At 43.9% G+C, this 18,946-nt stretch overlaps 9 protein-coding genes across 9 annotated transcripts; 4 read left to right on the top strand and 5 right to left on the bottom strand.

Moving 5' to 3' along the window:
* Positions 1-667: 667 nt before the first annotated feature.
* Positions 668-1,218, bottom strand: LOC110680687 (histone H2B). The gene has a single exon (XM_021856478.1). It carries the CDS (start codon positions 1,092-1,094, stop codon positions 720-722), a length of 375 nt encoding a protein of 124 aa, XP_021712170.1. The 5' UTR covers positions 1,095-1,218; the 3' UTR covers positions 668-719.
* Positions 1,219-1,276: 58 nt separating this feature from the next.
* Positions 1,277-1,798, top strand: LOC110680689 (histone H2A). The gene has a single exon (XM_021856480.1). It carries the CDS (start codon positions 1,373-1,375, stop codon positions 1,745-1,747), a length of 375 nt encoding a protein of 124 aa, XP_021712172.1. The 5' UTR covers positions 1,277-1,372; the 3' UTR covers positions 1,748-1,798.
* An 848-nt stretch (positions 1,799-2,646) lies between these two features.
* LOC110680683 (histone H3) lies at positions 2,647-3,208 on the bottom strand. Its single transcript, XM_021856475.1, has one exon. It carries the CDS (start codon positions 3,109-3,111, stop codon positions 2,701-2,703), a length of 411 nt encoding a protein of 136 aa, XP_021712167.1. The 5' UTR covers positions 3,112-3,208; the 3' UTR covers positions 2,647-2,700.
* A 73-nt stretch (positions 3,209-3,281) lies between these two features.
* Positions 3,282-3,729, top strand: LOC110680691 (histone H4). Its single transcript, XM_021856482.1, has one exon. The coding sequence runs from the start codon at positions 3,377-3,379 to the stop codon at positions 3,686-3,688; it is 312 nt and encodes a 103-aa protein (XP_021712174.1). The 5' UTR covers positions 3,282-3,376; the 3' UTR covers positions 3,689-3,729.
* Positions 3,730-8,325: 4,596 nt separating this feature from the next.
* LOC110680682 (histone H1-like) lies at positions 8,326-10,569 on the bottom strand. Its single transcript, XM_021856474.1, has one exon. It carries the CDS (start codon positions 9,152-9,154, stop codon positions 8,474-8,476), a length of 681 nt encoding a protein of 226 aa, XP_021712166.1. The 5' UTR covers positions 9,155-10,569; the 3' UTR covers positions 8,326-8,473.
* An 896-nt stretch (positions 10,570-11,465) lies between these two features.
* LOC110680686 (histone H2B) lies at positions 11,466-12,016 on the bottom strand. The gene has a single exon (XM_021856477.1). It carries the CDS (start codon positions 11,890-11,892, stop codon positions 11,518-11,520), a length of 375 nt encoding a protein of 124 aa, XP_021712169.1. The 5' UTR covers positions 11,893-12,016; the 3' UTR covers positions 11,466-11,517.
* A 58-nt stretch (positions 12,017-12,074) lies between these two features.
* LOC110680688 (histone H2A) lies at positions 12,075-12,596 on the top strand. Its single transcript, XM_021856479.1, has one exon. It carries the CDS (start codon positions 12,171-12,173, stop codon positions 12,543-12,545), a length of 375 nt encoding a protein of 124 aa, XP_021712171.1. The 5' UTR covers positions 12,075-12,170; the 3' UTR covers positions 12,546-12,596.
* Positions 12,597-13,443: 847 nt separating this feature from the next.
* LOC110680684 (histone H3) lies at positions 13,444-14,005 on the bottom strand. Its single transcript, XM_021856476.1, has one exon. The coding sequence runs from the start codon at positions 13,906-13,908 to the stop codon at positions 13,498-13,500; it is 411 nt and encodes a 136-aa protein (XP_021712168.1). The 5' UTR covers positions 13,909-14,005; the 3' UTR covers positions 13,444-13,497.
* A 73-nt stretch (positions 14,006-14,078) lies between these two features.
* Positions 14,079-14,526, top strand: LOC110680690 (histone H4). Its single transcript, XM_021856481.1, has one exon. It carries the CDS (start codon positions 14,174-14,176, stop codon positions 14,483-14,485), a length of 312 nt encoding a protein of 103 aa, XP_021712173.1. The 5' UTR covers positions 14,079-14,173; the 3' UTR covers positions 14,486-14,526.
* The last annotated feature ends 4,420 nt before the right edge of the window (positions 14,527-18,946 follow it).

Genomic DNA, 18,946 nt, shown 5'->3' with positions numbered 1-18,946 from the left:
GCCTGAACTGCTGGGATGCTCTTACGAGATCGTTTGTAATGGGACGCTAGAAAACATAATGAGCTTCTTTCCAATACGTTGAGAAGAAACTTGTCATCATGCCTGCCTAGCTAGCTAGTCCTATGATGTCAAAATTGTCTAAACTACTAACATGCAGCACAACCGATAGCAAAAATGAAGTTGTTAAGGTGCAACATGGCAATCAGCATAAATATTGAACTTTAAACGTTCTGCTAGTGAATGAAGTGTGGTTAAGGTACAACATGGCTGGCACAACATTTTTTTTTTTTGCAATCAGCAGAAATGTTGAACGTACGAAGTGGATCTTCTTGTTTTAAATTCAAACTGATGGAAAAACTTAGATCTAGGGTTTTTTTGTGAACAGATTTTTCCCTATACTGCTTAACAATTAAATTCCTATTATTTATTACGCAGCTGAATGGGGATCCAAATCTCTGCAACTGTAATCGTTATAATTAATCAATACTGAAACTGATAACATCGAATAAATAAAATGAATTGAATAAATTCAAACTGATAAGAGAGGGGGGTGTTGTCACGTATGAAGTCACCGCCGTGGCACTACCTCAGTCGGTTCAATAGTGTGATAAAACAGTCTAGTGTCAGATTTTCAAAATCAACTCTTTTTCGGGATTGAAATAGTGGCCCTGAAAAGGGCCTTTTGGTTTGGTGTGATTGAACGCAGTGTCGGTCGTCATTTACTTGGAGCTGGTGTATTTGGTGACGGCCTTGGTGCCTTCCGAAACGGCGTGCTTGGCCAACTCTCCCGGGAGCAGAAGCCGGACGGCGGTTTGGATTTCGCGGGATGTGATCGTCGAACGCTTGTTGTAGTGGGCCAGGCGGGAGGCTTCGGCGGCAATACGCTCAAAGATGTCGTTGACGAAGCTGTTCATGATGCTCATGGCTTTCGACGAAACGCCAGTGTCGGGGTGAACTTGCTTCAACACCTTGTAGATGTAGATGGCGTAGCTTTCCTTCCTGCGCTGCTTCTTCTTCTTCTTATCGCCCTTGACAATGTTCTTCTGGGCCTTGCCGGATTTCTTCGCGGCCTTTCCGCTGGTTTTCGGTGCCATCGTGCTGCTAACGTTGTTTTAGATTCCAAACGAAAACTGAAACTGATGCCCGACCGAACCAGTCGGTTCTCTTTTATACCCGTAGAATGGTGAGCGCTGTTCCGCCCCTTCGCTTCGTTTGCTACTTCATCCATTTCGTTCGTACCATCCTAGTATGAGTGCAGCGCAGGGCTACGCATGTATAAAAGATACCCTCATCCGGTGAAATCACCATCAGTACCGCTTACGTACGCTTCGTGAACGTTTGTTTCTCAAGTCCACTCAAACTCAACCACAAAATGTCTGGCCGCGGCAAAGGAGGCAAAGTTAAGGGAAAGGCAAAGTCCCGTTCCAACCGCGCTGGATTGCAGTTCCCAGTCGGTCGTATTCACCGTCTGCTCCGGAAGGGCAACTATGCCGAGCGTGTCGGTGCCGGCGCTCCAGTCTACTTGGCTGCCGTTATGGAATATCTGGCCGCTGAAGTGCTCGAATTGGCAGGAAACGCTGCCCGTGACAACAAGAAGACCAGAATCATTCCCCGTCATCTGCAGTTGGCCATCCGCAACGACGAAGAATTGAACAAGCTGCTGTCCGGTGTTACCATCGCCCAAGGTGGTGTTCTGCCCAACATTCAGGCTGTCTTGCTGCCGAAGAAAACCGAGAAGAAGGCATAAGTTACTACACTGCGTGCATCAAACCAAAAACCGTCCTTTTCAGGACGACAATATCCAGTCCACCGCTAGAGAGTTGTTGTTGAAATATTGCAGATTTATCTAATTTAGCCACAGAGAGGATCGATGAAGAGATATCGGCCATATTATGACCATTTCTGAATCAATTCCTAGATTCCGCGGGGGGAAACGTTTGGGCTTCTTAAATGTTCTGTTCGGGATACCTCGAACTTTCGATTTTTGGAGTTCAATTTGCCGAAACAGAAACATAAAACATTGAAACAGCCAGCCCTGCGTGAGCTGTTCCTGAAGAGAGAGGAGGGTAAACTGTTCATCCAGTTCCTGCCCCATTTTCTACTATCTACTGCTTGACAGTAGAAGAGTTGATGAAGCAGGTAGTATTTAAAAACTTATATTATTTATTCGAGGAAAGGCTATATCAGGAGCTCCTAATATTGAGGGAATCAATCAATTTCCAAACCCCACAATTATAACTATCATAGGGGTGTGATTCAAAGTAAACAAGCCAAAGATTACGTTTCAATCATACGGTCAAACTTTCAATGTTGGATGTTCGAGTTGTCTAGTTTGTAGCAACAAGGGGAGGCGAGCTGGGAAAGCTTCTGAATCCGGAAAAGAGCATAAGAAGAAGGGGAAACATACGGCCGGTACCAGAGAATGAAGTCCGCGCTGGAGATGCACATTCAAAAGTGTGTGCAAAGCGAAGCATGAAGGGACAACTCGAGTTGTCGGTTGGTTGACGTACCTCCCCTCATCAGTGTTGAGAGTATGATCGTTCGGTGGTCAAGGGGCTTTAGGAAGTAGTTCCCCCAGGGGAACAAACAGTTTTAGGTACACTGAAGGGAAAATTGCTCACACAACTCTTTTAGGGAATGCTCTAGTGGCCCTGAAAAGGGCCGTTTTGTTGAGAATGGCAACTATAATGCAGACCGAATTTAAGCGCGTTCTCCACGGATACGGCGAGCCAGCTGGATGTCCTTGGGCATAATGGTGACACGCTTGGCGTGGATGGCGCAAAGGTTGGTATCTTCGAAAAGACCGACCAGATAGGCCTCGCTCGCTTCCTGCAGGGCCATGACAGCCGAGCTCTGGAAGCGCAGATCGGTCTTGAAGTCCTGGGCGATCTCACGAACCAGACGCTGGAATGGCAGCTTGCGGATCAGCAGCTCAGTCGACTTTTGGTAGCGACGGATTTCACGCAGAGCAACGGTTCCTGGCCGATAACGGTGAGGCTTCTTGACACCTCCGGTGGCTGGGGCGCTCTTGCGAGCGGCTTTGGTAGCCAGCTGCTTGCGAGGAGCTTTTCCTCCAGTAGACTTACGAGCAGTCTGCTTGGTACGGGCCATTGTGTTAGATGATGATTAATTTGCTTTCAATCCAAACGGATCAGTTGAAACGCAGCGACAGAATGAGGGTCAAAAAACCAGGCAGTCCTCTTTTATATGCTCATATCGATGCAGGCAACCAATCGGAAGCCACGGAAGAATAGAACAAGCAAGAGAGGAAAGAAGAACTCAACCCTCGAGTGGGTATAAAAGTGGCCGCTAGTGTTTGGCGCAGCCATCAGTTCCAGTACTACCGTCGTCGAACACAGAACCAAATTCATCCAAAATGACCGGCCGTGGCAAGGGAGGCAAAGGACTCGGAAAAGGAGGCGCCAAGCGTCATCGCAAGGTTTTGCGTGATAACATCCAGGGTATCACCAAGCCCGCAATCCGTCGTCTGGCTCGTCGTGGAGGAGTCAAGCGTATCTCCGGACTTATCTACGAGGAAACTCGTGGTGTGTTGAAGGTGTTCCTGGAAAACGTCATCCGTGATGCCGTTACCTACACTGAACACGCCAAGCGTAAAACCGTTACCGCTATGGATGTTGTCTACGCTCTGAAGCGTCAGGGACGCACCCTGTACGGTTTCGGAGGTTAAATCGCATTCCAAAGTTTCGCTCTTCAAACGGCCCTTTTCAGGGCCACCAAACACACTCATCAAAGAGTTGATATGACAAATGTTCACACACACTAAAAGCAAGGGTAATCTAATGGGACAAGCACTACACGCTTTTGCAGTCCGGCGGTGGCGTGGCTTGGGGAGAAAATTCTCGTCTCCGATTGGAAGACACCATAAAATGCCAATATATATATATCGTCCCCTTAATGCTACAACTAGATAACTCGAAAATCAAAATTTTGAGATGTGCAACTTTGAAAGTATGACCGTTTAACAAGGTGATGGTTAATCGCAGAGATTATGATTGAAAAATAATCTTTAACTTGTGTATTTTGAATCACACGCTTAAGACCTGTGGATATTTTGCAGATCTAATTAAGAAAAATGTTTTGACATATTGAAGTCAAAAATTTCGAATTTCGAGTTATCTAGTTGTAGCATCAAGGGGACGATATATATACATACATAGTCTAGTCTAGTCAGCACTGTCATTTCCCGGGGTGGCACACTACTGTTGTTACTTACTTGTTGTGCTTCGGTTTCGGTTCGAAAACAACAACCGCTATGATGCCACGCCGGTGAAATCCAGTGCGTGCATCTTTCCATACCAATCTCACGTGCATGCATCTCAACTCCGGACTTCAGTGTAAGGTACGGAACGCTCGTCGTACCACTCCCTATTTCACCCTCATCAAATTCCATTAGGATTGCGTTAGGAACTTCTTAGTTTGCCTCGCTCGGTTCCACAATGCGATGGACGAACAAATATTTCATCATGTTCCACACTGTGCCTTATGAGAAATGTCCCATAATGTCCCGCTCACTGGATGCGGTTGCAATCAATATTTACAAGCACTGGAATTGTGTTCGCGCACCCGAAACGAAACGAATCACCGAACCGGGAGAAAGACGGGAATTTGAGAAGGTCACCGGGAAAATCGTTTTGAACGAACATTTTCAAGCTTCGAAGCTTTCATTGAAATGCATTGAAAGTGGATGATGAAATGTCTACCGTAAAATGGGGTGTTTTCAAGCAACTTCTAGTATGTCAATAATTAAACAAAGGACAGCCCTACTACAGTAAGGACCCGATTTTGTCAGCCCCTCGATGAATTTCAAATTTCGACATGGTTACATGGACTTTTAAAGAGGGTACGTGGTAAAGCATGACGATACCAATTTTTTGACAAATCTAAAATTGGCTGACAAAATCGGGTCAGTACTGTATTCTCTCGTCGCGTGCCAAACACAATGCTGAGGATCCTATGACAGATTTCTGAGATAATCATGAAAATGTGTGATTTTTGACGTAACTGCAAAACAGGGTTGTAAAGGAATTTGACTTTCGCAAATGAAACCATATTATGCCAACAACAAAACATAATCTTTTTGATCAATAACTTTGATGCTTTCATTCATTTTCATAAGTTATGCTCAACCTTAATCAGATAATACATCAATATTATCGAACTTGGAACTCCTGCAAACGCAAACCGTTTTCTTTTAACTGCTAGATCTTTCATAGTTATTAATCTGGAAACTGTCAATACTTCGTAAAATTGTCTTGAATTGTTTTTGATACTTGAATGCAACAGGATCATAACCTATATACAGTTAACTCTCCCTAACTCGATATTGAAATTGGCTTGAATTGGTTTTGATACTTAAATGCAACAGGATCATAACCTATATATTTGCATTTGCTTCTTTGAATGATTGTTCTTCTTCGTCTTCGAAAATAGCCCCTATTTGTTTTGCTGGTCTGCTCGATAGGTAGACAGTTTGACAGTTCGATAGGTAGATTTGGTTTCACTCTTCGCGCAACTCGGGTGCCTCTGAGAAATAAAAAAAAAAAATTCCCATTTTTTCAGGGCTAGACATTTTAGTAATATTCAGTAACAAACAAAATAGTCCCCTTAACCTTTACAATGCAGTTTTACTTCACGGAACAAGCCTAAAGTATAATGGAATATATATCGGCATAAATCGAACGAGTTTTGTAACTTGGAAAAAGTAGAAAAGATAATCCCCTAACACCCCGCTAACTTTCAAAAAGAGACTTTTTCCATAAGAAATATTAAAAGGCGAAATCTAGATAACATTTTCAAAAGCTTTTGTCTGCGTTGTGATCTCAATTAAATATACTTATGTTCTGGGTTACCCACATATTTTTGTTAATATTGTTTCATTGTTTTGTAGTTGAATCTTTTTTGCCAATAAAATTCTTTCAAAAATGGTTTGAATCGTTTTCAATATCTAGACTCCACAATACCTAATATTAATAGATATCCCCGATCACATAATGCAGCTCACAATCCTCCGAACAAAGCAAGCATTTCAGATGACTGATATATCGACTTCCGACGTTTTTGTGACTTTTCAAACTTGATGGAGAAGTTCAATCCCTTAAAACCCCACGAGTCCTTAACACCCCATTTTACGGTACTAACTTCTTAAAAAGGTTTCACTTTTCTCAATAATTAGCAATGTAGTACAATGTTTGTTTGATTTTTTGAGCTTGGCTCTAACTTTTCGACTCAAGAGTTTGAAAGAAAAGTTTACTAGCCTAAAATAATCTTGCCGAAAGTTTTTGCACTCAAACATATTGGATACAAAAAAAAAAAAAAAATCCTAAGTTGTTGAATATCCATACCACAATAAATCCAGATTTCCTTGGGAACAGCATTTTAAGAGTTTCTAATCTCTCATTAGTTAACTAATCGATTACAAATTGAATAGGTAAGGTAGATGCTGCTACATGTGTGGGTTTGTTTTATTTTTTTAATTCACCCTAGATTTAATTACTTTAGAGAAACATCAATTTAATGAAACACTGATTTATTTTGGCATCTGGAGTTTTTGTCGGCCAAATTATCTGAAACTCGGCAGTAAGACGCACTTGAAGAGCATAATGTTGATAAATAGCAGTTAAGGCCTTCCTTAGTGTAGTGGTAAAGTCGGTCCCAACAAGCCATGTGAGCAAAATGGTCACATAAAAAATAAAGTGAGAAGCCGGCCAAGAAAAATGAGAAGAAGAAGAGGCATTCGCAAAACCCCATGTGCGAAATAAATCAAAAGAATGAGCACAAAAAATTTTGATAATGAAGACGCGTTCACTCCAACGGAAATGCTCCACGTGTAGTAACAGCGGCGGAAGTAATTTACCGGTTTCAATTTGAGTGTCAGGAGCTCAGGGCCAAATTTTCGAGCCGCAAATTTTTCTCGGTGCACGCAAGCAAATGGCGGCGGTGCTCACTCTCTTTCTCTCGTACCCAAACTGCGATGGGGATGTGAGGCGTTCGATTCGCCAATCACGCTTAAAATCAGTTACACGCAGTGGGGAAATTATTCCTCTGGAAGTTGGCGATCGAAGTCCCGTTATGTGCAGTTCAGAATCAATCGAAAGGCACGATGATGACTGATTCTGAATCTTGCTTCGGTACCTACGAAATTGTGCGGCAAGCACAAACTGTATTAATTTGCTCTCATCTTTGGAATAGTGGAACAGCATTGGATTACGAAAATCAAACATACTGAGCAAGGTCGACCCATTGGCCCCGAAAGATTGAGATTTTCAGAAGCCAATCCCTGGGCTTAGTATATTTTACTGCCAATTAATTTAATTTGCAACATCCACAAGAGTAATTTGATTATTCCGCAAGGAAAATAGTGGCAGTTCGCTCATACTGGATCAGCTGTCAAGATTACTTTGGTAATTAGCAGCAAACTGTACTTGACCGCTCTACTTGGGATGTCGATACTCAGCCTGCCCAGTAGGTCCGGTACGTACGGACCTGTGAACTAGACTATCGAAATGCATACATTTTGCATTTTGACATACGAACGCTTTATGTTTCGTTTTAGCATCAACTCACATCCAGGCGTCGGTAGGCGCGTGGTGTACGCACAGACCTAACGATCGCAAGGTCCTTGGTTCGATTCCAGGTTGCTGCGAGAAACATTTTTTGTTGCCAATGTTTGGCTTTCATAAGGCAAAGCTATGAATTTCAACCCGATTTATTGTGGCGAATTTTCATAAGTGCATCCAATGTATTTCGATAGTCCATTTGCCTGAGTGTATTGAAAACGCACGGGCCTATCGATCGCAAGGTCCTTGGTTCGATTCCAGGTTGCCGCGAAAACATGTTTTGGTTTCACAAGGCAACGCTACGAATCTCAACCCGATTTAAATAAGGCTCCCCCAAAACTACGCGACGTTTTACGGCGACAGCGACACGATTTCGTTGTCGTGTCGCTGCAAGCACTCTTCTATGGAACCATCTTGACTGACACGACGCGAATCGCTGCGAAATCGCGTCGCTGTGGCTTATCAAACAGTGCATCAGCGAAATCGCGACGTTTTTTTTTTTTTTTTTTTTTTTTGTCGCTGTCGCCGTAAAAAGTCGCTTAGATCTGGGGGAGCCTTTAAGTCGACAGACGTCTTCAAATCCTTGAATCATTCGAGTGTATCAAAAGCTGTTCCTCTAGTGGAGGTTTGCTTTGGGTACGGATGCACCGCTACAGTGAGTGCCAGCCAGTGCTGCATGATTGGCCAATTTTATTGATTTGCGAAAGGGTTCGGGAAGAATTCGCCATTCAGTGGCAAAGTGCACGTAACTTTTCGGGGGGATTTATTTCCCTCTGTGAGAGGAATGGAATATCATTGACTGTGCAACTCTTTGTTCTAAACTTGGATGGTAGTCCTGAAAAGGACTGATTGGATGTTAGATACTGTTTTACAACAGTACGGTTGCTGTCCCAAATTTACTTCTTGGCAGCGGTCTTCTTCGCGGCAGCTTTCTTGGCTGGGGCAGCCTTCTTCGGTTTTGGGGTCTTGGGCTTCTTGGCGGCGGTCTTGGAAGGTTTGGTGGCCTTCTGCTTCGGAGCAGCAGCCTTCTTCACACCACCGGCCTTTTTGGCAGCCTTGGCACCAGCAGCTTTGGCTTTCTTGGCTGCAGCCGGCTTCTTGGCTTTCTTCTCGCCGGCTGGCTTCTTGGCCTTCTTCTCCCCAGCTGGTTTCTTGGTGGCCTTCTTCTTCTCTCCGGTAGCCTTCTTGGCCTTCTTCTCGCCGGCCTTCTTCGGTTTCTTCTCACTGGCGGCCTTCTTAGCTTCAGCCTTCAGCTTGAACGAACCGGAAGCGCCGGTGCCCTTGGTTTGGACGAACTTGCCCTTCTCGACGCCATTCTTCAAGGCCTTCTTGAGGAATGGGGCAAGCTTGGCGACATCGCATTTGTAGTTGGCGGCGATGTACTTCTTGATGGCCTGCAGGGACGATCCGTTGCGTTCCTTCAAGGTTTTGATGGCAGCAACAACCATGTCGTTGACTGGGGGGTGGGTCGACGGCTTCTTCGGCTTGCCCTGTCCCTTGGGGGCCCTTGGCTTCTTGGTCTTGGCTGGCGAGGCAGCCGGGGCTGCGGCAGCGGCTTCAGTGGCAACTTCAGACATCTCGATAGGTAGCTAGAGTAACACTCACACGATGGCGATAGTAAACGAATGAATGACGGAAATTCTGGCAACAGTGCGGTGTTCGATTTCGTCGTCTGTGTTAGGGATGCAGACATGGTCGTCCACTGGATGACTGTTCGCGAAATATTGTACATATTTTTGGTAACACCTTTTTAAAACGCATTTTTCCGGTAATCGCACTAAGTATTTGCCTGTCTAGTATGTCCGTTTGGTGAGTGCATGAGTCTCGCTAGCAGCCCGTCATCGCCACATCGGGCCGGTTTCGCGAGAAGCACCGCTGAGACATGTCTTTACAGCACCCGTGCGCCATATGGTGTGGCTTTGCTCGATAAAACAATCAATAGTAACTATTGAAACAATACCACCCTGCACGGCGGTGGTGAATTTGGCAACATGAATGGTTGCTCTTTGCGGTGACATGCGGGTATAGCCAGTATGCCGGTGTCTAATGGCCCCTAATGAGCCTCAAACAAAGTCATTCCCAGTGCCGACGAGCGATGTTACGCGTTTGGTTTTAGTAAACTTTGAACAATGTTAATTTGATGTTTTTCATCAAACATACCGAAAACTTGGGCTCGACTATGACGTCAGTCACACGAGTTTGTGCCATTTTGTCCGGAAAACAATGTCACCAAACACTAATCACCTTCCACCTGTGCACTGTTGGTTGGTCGAATGTGTGCAAATTGCTGGCATTTGCCTCAGCCATCGGCGGCAACTGCATTGGAAAAGGACAGTGCACGTGCTACTATGGATCTAGTTTATCTGAGAATGTTTTACTTCAAGAAGCAAGCAAGCAAAGCAAGCACCCTCCCTGCGGTGGAATCTGCAAATGAGCTAGTGCGAAATCTGCCCGAATAGGCATCGGTTTTGCTAGCTGCAGTTGCATCGAATGAACATTCCATACAATCTCTTCTGGCGGCAGTAGTACCGGACATGTCGCGCTGAATTCGCGACAAATTGTTCTCGGAAGTCCCTAACATGCCCCACGGCACGTGTTCCCGGTGTAGAAACTGCACCCTACACTCCCCCGATCGAGATATATTTTTGTGTACAGTGCCCTCAGGGGCTGTTCAACGTGTCTGTCCGTGCTAGTACTGAGCAACACCCGAGCCAGGAAGCCGAATGGCAACCACACAACGTGTCATGTCACCATCATTCGCAAATTTCATAACGCCAACAATGACCATTTGCAACGCGCCCACCACCCATTGTTTCGTTTGACCCGTTACATCTCGAAGACACACCACCCACCCATGAGCTATGTGAATGGGCCCCATCAATGGGAACTGATTGATGGCATTATCGAGCTTATCCGATCGATAACATTTGCATCAACTCGTCCCCTTAATGCTACAACTAGATAACTCGAAAATCAAAATTTTGAGATGTGCAACTTTGAAAGTATGACCGTTTAACAAGGTGATGGTTAATCGCAGAGATTATGATTGAAAAATAATCTTTAACTTGTGTATTTTGAATCACACGCTTAAGACCTGTGGATATTTTGCAGATCTAATTAAGAAAAATGTTTTGACATATTGAAGTCAAAAATTTCAAATTTCGAGTTATCTAGTTGTAGCATCAAGGGGACGAACTGTTGTTCGATAAACGTTATTATGATAGCCTGAACTGCTGGGATGCTCTTACGAGATCGTTTGTAATGGGACGCTAGAAAACATAATGAGCTTCTTTCCAATACGTTGAGAAGAAACTTGTCATCATGCCTGCCTAGCTAGCTAGTCCTATGATGTCAAAATTGTCTAAACTACTAACATGCAGCACAACCGATAGCAAAAATGAAGTTGTTAAGGTGCAACATGGCAATCAGCATAAATATTGAACTTTAAACGTTCTGCTAGTGAATGAAGTGTGGTTAAGGTACAACATGGCTGGCACAACATTTTTTTTTTTGCAATCAGCAGAAATGTTGAACGTACGAAGTGGATCTTCTTGTTTTAAATTCAAACTGATGGAAAAACTTAGATCTAGGGTTTTTTGTGAACAGATTTTTCCCTATACTGCTTAACAATTAAATTCCTATTATTTATTACGCAGCTGAATGGGGATCCAAATCTCTGCAACTGTAATCGTTATAATTAATCAATACTGAAACTGATAACATCGAATAAATAAAATGAATTGAATAAATTCAAACTGATAAGAGAGGGGGGTGTTGTCACGTATGAAGTCACCGCCGTGGCACTACCTCAGTCGGTTCAATAGTGTGATAAAACAGTCTAGTGTCAGATTTTCAAAATCAACTCTTTTTCGGGATTGAAATAGTGGCCCTGAAAAGGGCCTTTTGGTTTGGTGTGATTGAACGCAGTGTCGGTCGTCATTTACTTGGAGCTGGTGTATTTGGTGACGGCCTTGGTGCCTTCCGAAACGGCGTGCTTGGCCAACTCTCCCGGGAGCAGAAGCCGGACGGCGGTTTGGATTTCGCGGGATGTGATCGTCGAACGCTTGTTGTAGTGGGCCAGGCGGGAGGCTTCGGCGGCAATACGCTCAAAGATGTCGTTGACGAAGCTGTTCATGATGCTCATGGCTTTCGACGAAACGCCAGTGTCGGGGTGAACTTGCTTCAACACCTTGTAGATGTAGATGGCGTAGCTTTCCTTCCTGCGCTGCTTCTTCTTCTTCTTATCGCCCTTGACAATGTTCTTCTGGGCCTTGCCGGATTTCTTCGCGGCCTTTCCGCTGGTTTTCGGTGCCATCGTGCTGCTAACGTTGTTTTAGATTCCAAACGAAAACTGAAACTGATGCCCGACCGAACCAGTCGGTTCTCTTTTATACCCGTAGAATGGTGAGCGCTGTTCCGCCCCTTCGCTTCGTTTGCTACTTCATCCATTTCGTTCGTACCATCCTAGTATGAGTGCAGCGCAGGGCTACGCATGTATAAAAGATACCCTCATCCGGTGAAATCACCATCAGTACCGCTTACGTACGCTTCGTGAACGTTTGTTTCTCAAGTCCACTCAAACTCAACCACAAAATGTCTGGCCGCGGCAAAGGAGGCAAAGTTAAGGGAAAGGCAAAGTCCCGTTCCAACCGCGCTGGATTGCAGTTCCCAGTCGGTCGTATTCACCGTCTGCTCCGGAAGGGCAACTATGCCGAGCGTGTCGGTGCCGGCGCTCCAGTCTACTTGGCTGCCGTTATGGAATATCTGGCCGCTGAAGTGCTCGAATTGGCAGGAAACGCTGCCCGTGACAACAAGAAGACCAGAATCATTCCCCGTCATCTGCAGTTGGCCATCCGCAACGACGAAGAATTGAACAAGCTGCTGTCCGGTGTTACCATCGCCCAAGGTGGTGTTCTGCCCAACATTCAGGCTGTCTTGCTGCCGAAGAAAACCGAGAAGAAGGCATAAGTTACTACACTGCGTGCATCAAACCAAAAACCGTCCTTTTCAGGACGACAATATCCAGTCCACCGCTAGAGAGTTGTTGTTGAAATATTGCAGATTTATCTAATTTAGCCACAGAGAGGATCGATGAAGAGATATCGGCCATATTATGACCATTTCTGAATCAATTCCTAGATTCCGCGGGGGGAAACGTTTGGGCTTCTTAAATGTTCTGTTCGGGATACCTCGAACTTTCGATTTTTGGAGTTCAATTTGCCGAAACAGAAACATAAAACATTGAAACAGCCAGCCCTGCGTGAGCTGTTCCTGAAGAGAGAGGAGGGTAAACTGTTCATCCAGTTCCTGCCCCATTTTCTACTATCTACTGCTTGACAGTAGAAGAGTTGATGAAGCAGGTAGTATTTAAAAACTTATATTATTTATTCGAGGAAAGGCTATATCAGGAGCTCCTAATATTGAGGGAATCAATCAATTTCCAAACCCCACAATTATAACTATCATAGGGGTGTGATTCAAAGTAAACAAGCCAAAGATTACGTTTCAATCATACGGTCAAACTTTCAATGTTGGATGTTCGAGTTGTCTAGTTTGTAGCAACAAGGGGAGGCGAGCTGGGAAAGCTTCTGAATCCGGAAAAGAGCATAAGAAGAAGGGGAAACATACGGCCGGTACCAGAGAATGAAGTCCGCGCTGGAGATGCACATTCAAAAGTGTGTGCAAAGCGAAGCATGAAGGGACAACTCGAGTTGTCGGTTGGTTGACGTACCTCCCCTCATCAGTGTTGAGAGTATGATCGTTCGGTGGTCAAGGGGCTTTAGGAAGTAGTTCCCCAGGGGAACAAACAGTTTTAGGTACACTGAAGGGAAAATTGCTCACACAACTCTTTTAGGGAATGCTCTAGTGGCCCTGAAAAGGGCCGTTTTGTTGAGAATGGCAACTATAATGCAGACCGAATTTAAGCGCGTTCTCCACGGATACGGCGAGCCAGCTGGATGTCCTTGGGCATAATGGTGACACGCTTGGCGTGGATGGCGCAAAGGTTGGTATCTTCGAAAAGACCGACCAGATAGGCCTCGCTCGCTTCCTGCAGGGCCATGACAGCCGAGCTCTGGAAGCGCAGATCGGTCTTGAAGTCCTGGGCGATCTCACGAACCAGACGCTGGAATGGCAGCTTGCGGATCAGCAGCTCAGTCGACTTTTGGTAGCGACGGATTTCACGCAGAGCAACGGTTCCTGGCCGATAACGGTGAGGCTTCTTGACACCTCCGGTGGCTGGGGCGCTCTTGCGAGCGGCTTTGGTAGCCAGCTGCTTGCGAGGAGCTTTTCCTCCAGTAGACTTACGAGCAGTCTGCTTGGTACGGGCCATTGTGTTAGATGATGATTAATTTGCTTTCAATCCAAACGGATCAGTTGAAACGCAGCGACAGAATGAGGGTCAAAAAACCAGGCAGTCCTCTTTTATATGCTCATATCGATGCAGGCAACCAATCGGAAGCCACGGAAGAATAGAACAAGCAAGAGAGGAAAGAAGAACTCAACCCTCGAGTGGGTATAAAAGTGGCCGCTAGTGTTTGGCGCAGCCATCAGTTCCAGTACTACCGTCGTCGAACACAGAACCAAATTCATCCAAAATGACCGGCCGTGGCAAGGGAGGCAAAGGACTCGGAAAAGGAGGCGCCAAGCGTCATCGCAAGGTTTTGCGTGATAACATCCAGGGTATCACCAAGCCCGCAATCCGTCGTCTGGCTCGTCGTGGAGGAGTCAAGCGTATCTCCGGACTTATCTACGAGGAAACTCGTGGTGTGTTGAAGGTGTTCCTGGAAAACGTCATCCGTGATGCCGTTACCTACACTGAACACGCCAAGCGTAAAACCGTTACCGCTATGGATGTTGTCTACGCTCTGAAGCGTCAGGGACGCACCCTGTACGGTTTCGGAGGTTAAATCGCATTCCAAAGTTTCGCTCTTCAAACGGCCCTTTTCAGGGCCACCAAACACACTCATCAAAGAGTTGATATGACAAATGTTCACACACACTAAAAGCAAGGGTAATCTAATGGGACAAGCACTACACGCTTTTGCAGTCCGGCGGTGGCGTGGCTTGGGGAGAAAATTCTCGTCTCCGATTGGAAGACACCATAAAATGCCAATATATATATCGTCCCCTTAATGCTACAACTAGATAACTCGAAAATCAAAATTTTGAGATGTGCAACTTTGAAAGTATGACCGTTTAACAAGGTGATGGTTAATCGCAGAGATTATGATTGAAAAATAATCTTTAACTTGTGTATTTTGAATCACACGCTTAAGACCTGTGGATATTTTGCAGATCTAATTAAGAAAAATGTTTTGACATATTGAAGTCAAAAATTTCGAATTTCGAGTTATCTAGTTGTAGCATCAAGGGGACGATATATATACATACATAGTCTAGTCTAGTCAGCACTGTCATTTCCCGGGGTGGCACACTACTGTTGTTACTTACTTGTTGTGCTTCGGTTTCGGTTCGAAAACAACAACCGCTATGATGCCACGCCGGTGAAATCCAGTGCGTGCATCTTTCCATACCAATCTCACGTGCATGCATCTCAACTCCGGACTTCAGTGTAAGGTACGGAACGCTCGTCGTACCACTCCCTATTTCACCCTCATCAAATTCCATTAGGATTGCGTTAGGAACTTCTTAGTTTGCCTCGCTCGGTTCCACAATGCGATGGACGAACAAATATTTCATCATGTTCCACACTGTGCCTTATGAGAAATGTCCCATAATGTCCCGCTCACTGGATGCGGTTGCAATCAATATTTACAAGCACTGGAATTGTGTTCGCGCACCCGAAACGAAACGAATCACCGAACCGGGAGAAAGACGGGAATTTGAGAAGGTCACCGGGAAAATCGTTTTGAACGAACATTTTCAAGCTTCGAAGCTTTCATTGAAATGCATTGAAAGTGGATGATGAAATGTCTACCGTAAAATGGGGTGTTTTCAAGCAACTTCTAGTATGTCAATAATTAAACAAAGGACAGCCCTACTACAGTAAGGACCCGATTTTGTCAGCCCCTCGATGAATTTCAAATTTCGACATGGTTACATGGACTTTTAAAGAGGGTACGTGGTAAAGCATGACGATACCAATTTTTTGACAAATCTAAAATTGGCTGACAAAATCGGGTCAGTACTGTATTCTCTCGTCGCGTGCCAAACACAATGCTGAGGATCCTATGACAGATTTCTGAGATAATCATGAAAATGTGTGATTTTTGACGTAACTGCAAAACAGGGTTGTAAAGGAATTTGACTTTCGCAAATGAAACCATATTATGCCAACAACAAAACATAATCTTTTTGATCAATAACTTTGATGCTTTCATTCATTTTCATAAGTTATGCTCAACCTTAATCAGATAATACATCAATATTATCGAACTTGGAACTCCTGCAAACGCAAACCGTTTTCTTTTAACTGCTAGATCTTTCATAGTTATTAATCTGGAAACTGTCAATACTTCGTAAAATTGTCTTGAATTGTTTTTGATACTTGAATGCAACAGGATCATAACCTATATACAGTTAACTCTCCCTAACTCGATATTGAAATTGGCTTGAATTGGTTTTGATACTTAAATGCAACAGGATCATAACCTATATATTTGCATTTGCTTCTTTGAATGATTGTTCTTCTTCGTCTTCGAAAATAGCCCCTATTTGTTTTGCTGGTCTGCTCGATAGGTAGACAGTTTGACAGTTCGATAGGTAGATTTGGTTTCACTCTTCGCGCAACTCGGGTGCCTCTGAGAAATAAAAAAAAAAAATTCCCATTTTTTCAGGGCTAGACATTTTAGTAATATTCAGTAACAAACAAAATAGTCCCCTTAACCTTTACAATGCAGTTTTACTTCACGGAACAAGCCTAAAGTATAATGGAATATATATCGGCATAAATCGAACGAGTTTTGTAACTTGGAAAAAGTAGAAAAGATAATCCCCTAACACCCCGCTAACTTTCAAAAAGAGACTTTTTCCATAAGAAATATTAAAAGGCGAAATCTAGATAACATTTTCAAAAGCTTTTGTCTGCGTTGTGATCTCAATTAAATATACTTATGTTCTGGGTTACCCACATATTTTTGTTAATATTGTTTCATTGTTTTGTAGTTGAATCTTTTTTGCCAATAAAATTCTTTCAAAAATGGTTTGAATCGTTTTCAATATCTAGACTCCACAATACCTAATATTAATAGATATCCCCGATCACATAATGCAGCTCACAATCCTCCGAACAAAGCAAGCATTTCAGATGACTGATATATCGACTTCCGACGTTTTTGTGACTTTTCAAACTTGATGGAGAAGTTCAATCCCTTAAAACCCCACGAGTCCTTAACACCCCATTTTACGGTACTAACTTCTTAAAAAGGTTTCACTTTTCTCAATAATTAGCAATGTAGTACAATGTTTGTTTGATTTTTTGAGCTTGGCTCTAACTTTTCGACTCAAGAGTTTGAAAGAAAAGTTTACTAGCCTAAAATAATCTTGCCGAAAGTTTTTGCACTCAAACATATTGGATACAAAAAAAAAAAAAAATCCTAAGTTGTTGAATATCCATACCACAATAAATCCAGATTTCCTTGGGAACAGCATTTTAAGAGTTTCTAATCTCTCATTAGTTAACTAATCGATTACAAATTGAATAGGTAAGGTAGATGCTGCTACATGTGTGGGTTTGTTTTATTTTTTTAATTCACCCTAGATTTAATTACTTTAGAGAAACATCAATTTAATGAAACACTGATTTATTTTGGCATCTGGAGTTTTTGTCGGCCAAATTATCTGAAACTCGGCAGTAAGACGCACTTGAAGAGCATAATGTTGATAAATAGCAGTTAAGGCCTTCCTTAGTGTAGTGGTAAAGTCGGTCCCAACAAGCCATGTGAGCAAAATGGTCACATAAAAAATAAAGTGAGAAGCCGGCCAAGAAAAATGAGAAGAAGAAGAGGCATTCGCAAAACCCCATGTGCGAAATAAATCAAAAGAATGAGCACAAAAAATTTTGATAATGAAGACGCGTTCACTCCAACGGAAATGCTCCACGTGTAGTAACAGCGGCGGAAGTAATTTACCGGTTTCAATTTGAGTGTCAGGAGCTCAGGGCCAAATTTTCGAGCCGCAAATTTTTCTCGGTGCACGCAAGCAAATGGCGGCGGTGCTCACTCTCTTTCTCTCGTACCCAAACTGCGATGGGGATGTGAGGCGTTCGATTCGCCAATCACGCTTAAAATCAGTTACACGCAGTGGGGAAATTATTCCTCTGGAAGTTGGCGATCGAAGTCCCGTTATGTGCAGTTCAGAATCAATCGAAAGGCACGATGATGACTGATTCTGAATCTTGCTTCGGTACCTACGAAATTGTGCGGCAAGCACAAACTGTATTAATTTGCTCTCATCTTTGGAATAGTGGAACAGCATTGGATTACGAAAATCAAACATACTGAGCAAGGTCGACCCATTGGCCCCGAAAGATTGAGATTTTCAGAAGCCAATCCCTGGGCTTAGTATATTTTACTGCCAATTAATTTAATTTGCAACATCCACAAGAGTAATTTGATTATTCCGCAAGGAAAATAGTGGCAGTTCGCTCATACTGGATCAGCTGTCAAGATTACTTTGGTAATTAGCAGCAAACTGTACTTGACCGCTCTACTTGGGATGTCGATACTCAGCCTGCCCAGTAGGTCCGGTACGTACGGACCTGTGAACTAGACTATCGAAATGCATACATTTTGCATTTTGACATACGAACGCTTTATGTTTCGTTTTAGCATCAACTCACATCCAGGCGTCGGTAGGCGCGTGGTGTACGCACAGACCTAACGATCGCAAGGTCCTTGGTTCGATTCCAGGTTGCTGCGAGAAACATTTTTTGTTGCCAATGTTTGGCTTTCATAAGGCAAAGCTATGAATTTCAACCCGATTTATTGTGGCGAATTTTCATAAGTGCATCCAATGTATTTCGATAGTCCATTTGCCTGAGTGTATTGAAAACGCACGGGCCTATCGATCGCAAGGTCCTTGGTTCGATTCCAGGTTGCCGCGAAAACATGTTTTGGTTTCACAAGGCAACGCTACGAATCTCAACCCGATTTAAATAAGGCTCCCCCAAAACTACGCGACGTTTTACGGCGACAGCGACACGATTTCGTTGTCGTGTCGCTGCAAGCACTCTTCTATGGAACCATCTTGACTGACACGACGCGAATCGCTGCGAAATCGCGTCGCTGTGGCTTATCAAACAGTGCATCAGCGAAATCGCGACGTTTTTTTTTTTTTTTTTTTTTTTTTTTGTCGCTGTCGCCGTAAAAAGTCGCTTAGATCTGGGGGAGCCTTTAAGTCGACAGACG

Source organism: Aedes aegypti, unplaced genomic scaffold (assembly GCF_002204515.2).
Source record: "Aedes aegypti strain LVP_AGWG unplaced genomic scaffold, AaegL5.0 Primary Assembly AGWG_AaegL5_hic_scaff_1748_PBJ_arrow, whole genome shotgun sequence".
In the NCBI taxonomy this organism is placed as follows: Eukaryota; Metazoa; Arthropoda; class Insecta; order Diptera; family Culicidae; genus Aedes; species Aedes aegypti.
The sequence above is the reverse complement of the archived record's forward strand: the minus strand, read 5'-3'. Positions and strand labels throughout refer to the sequence as shown.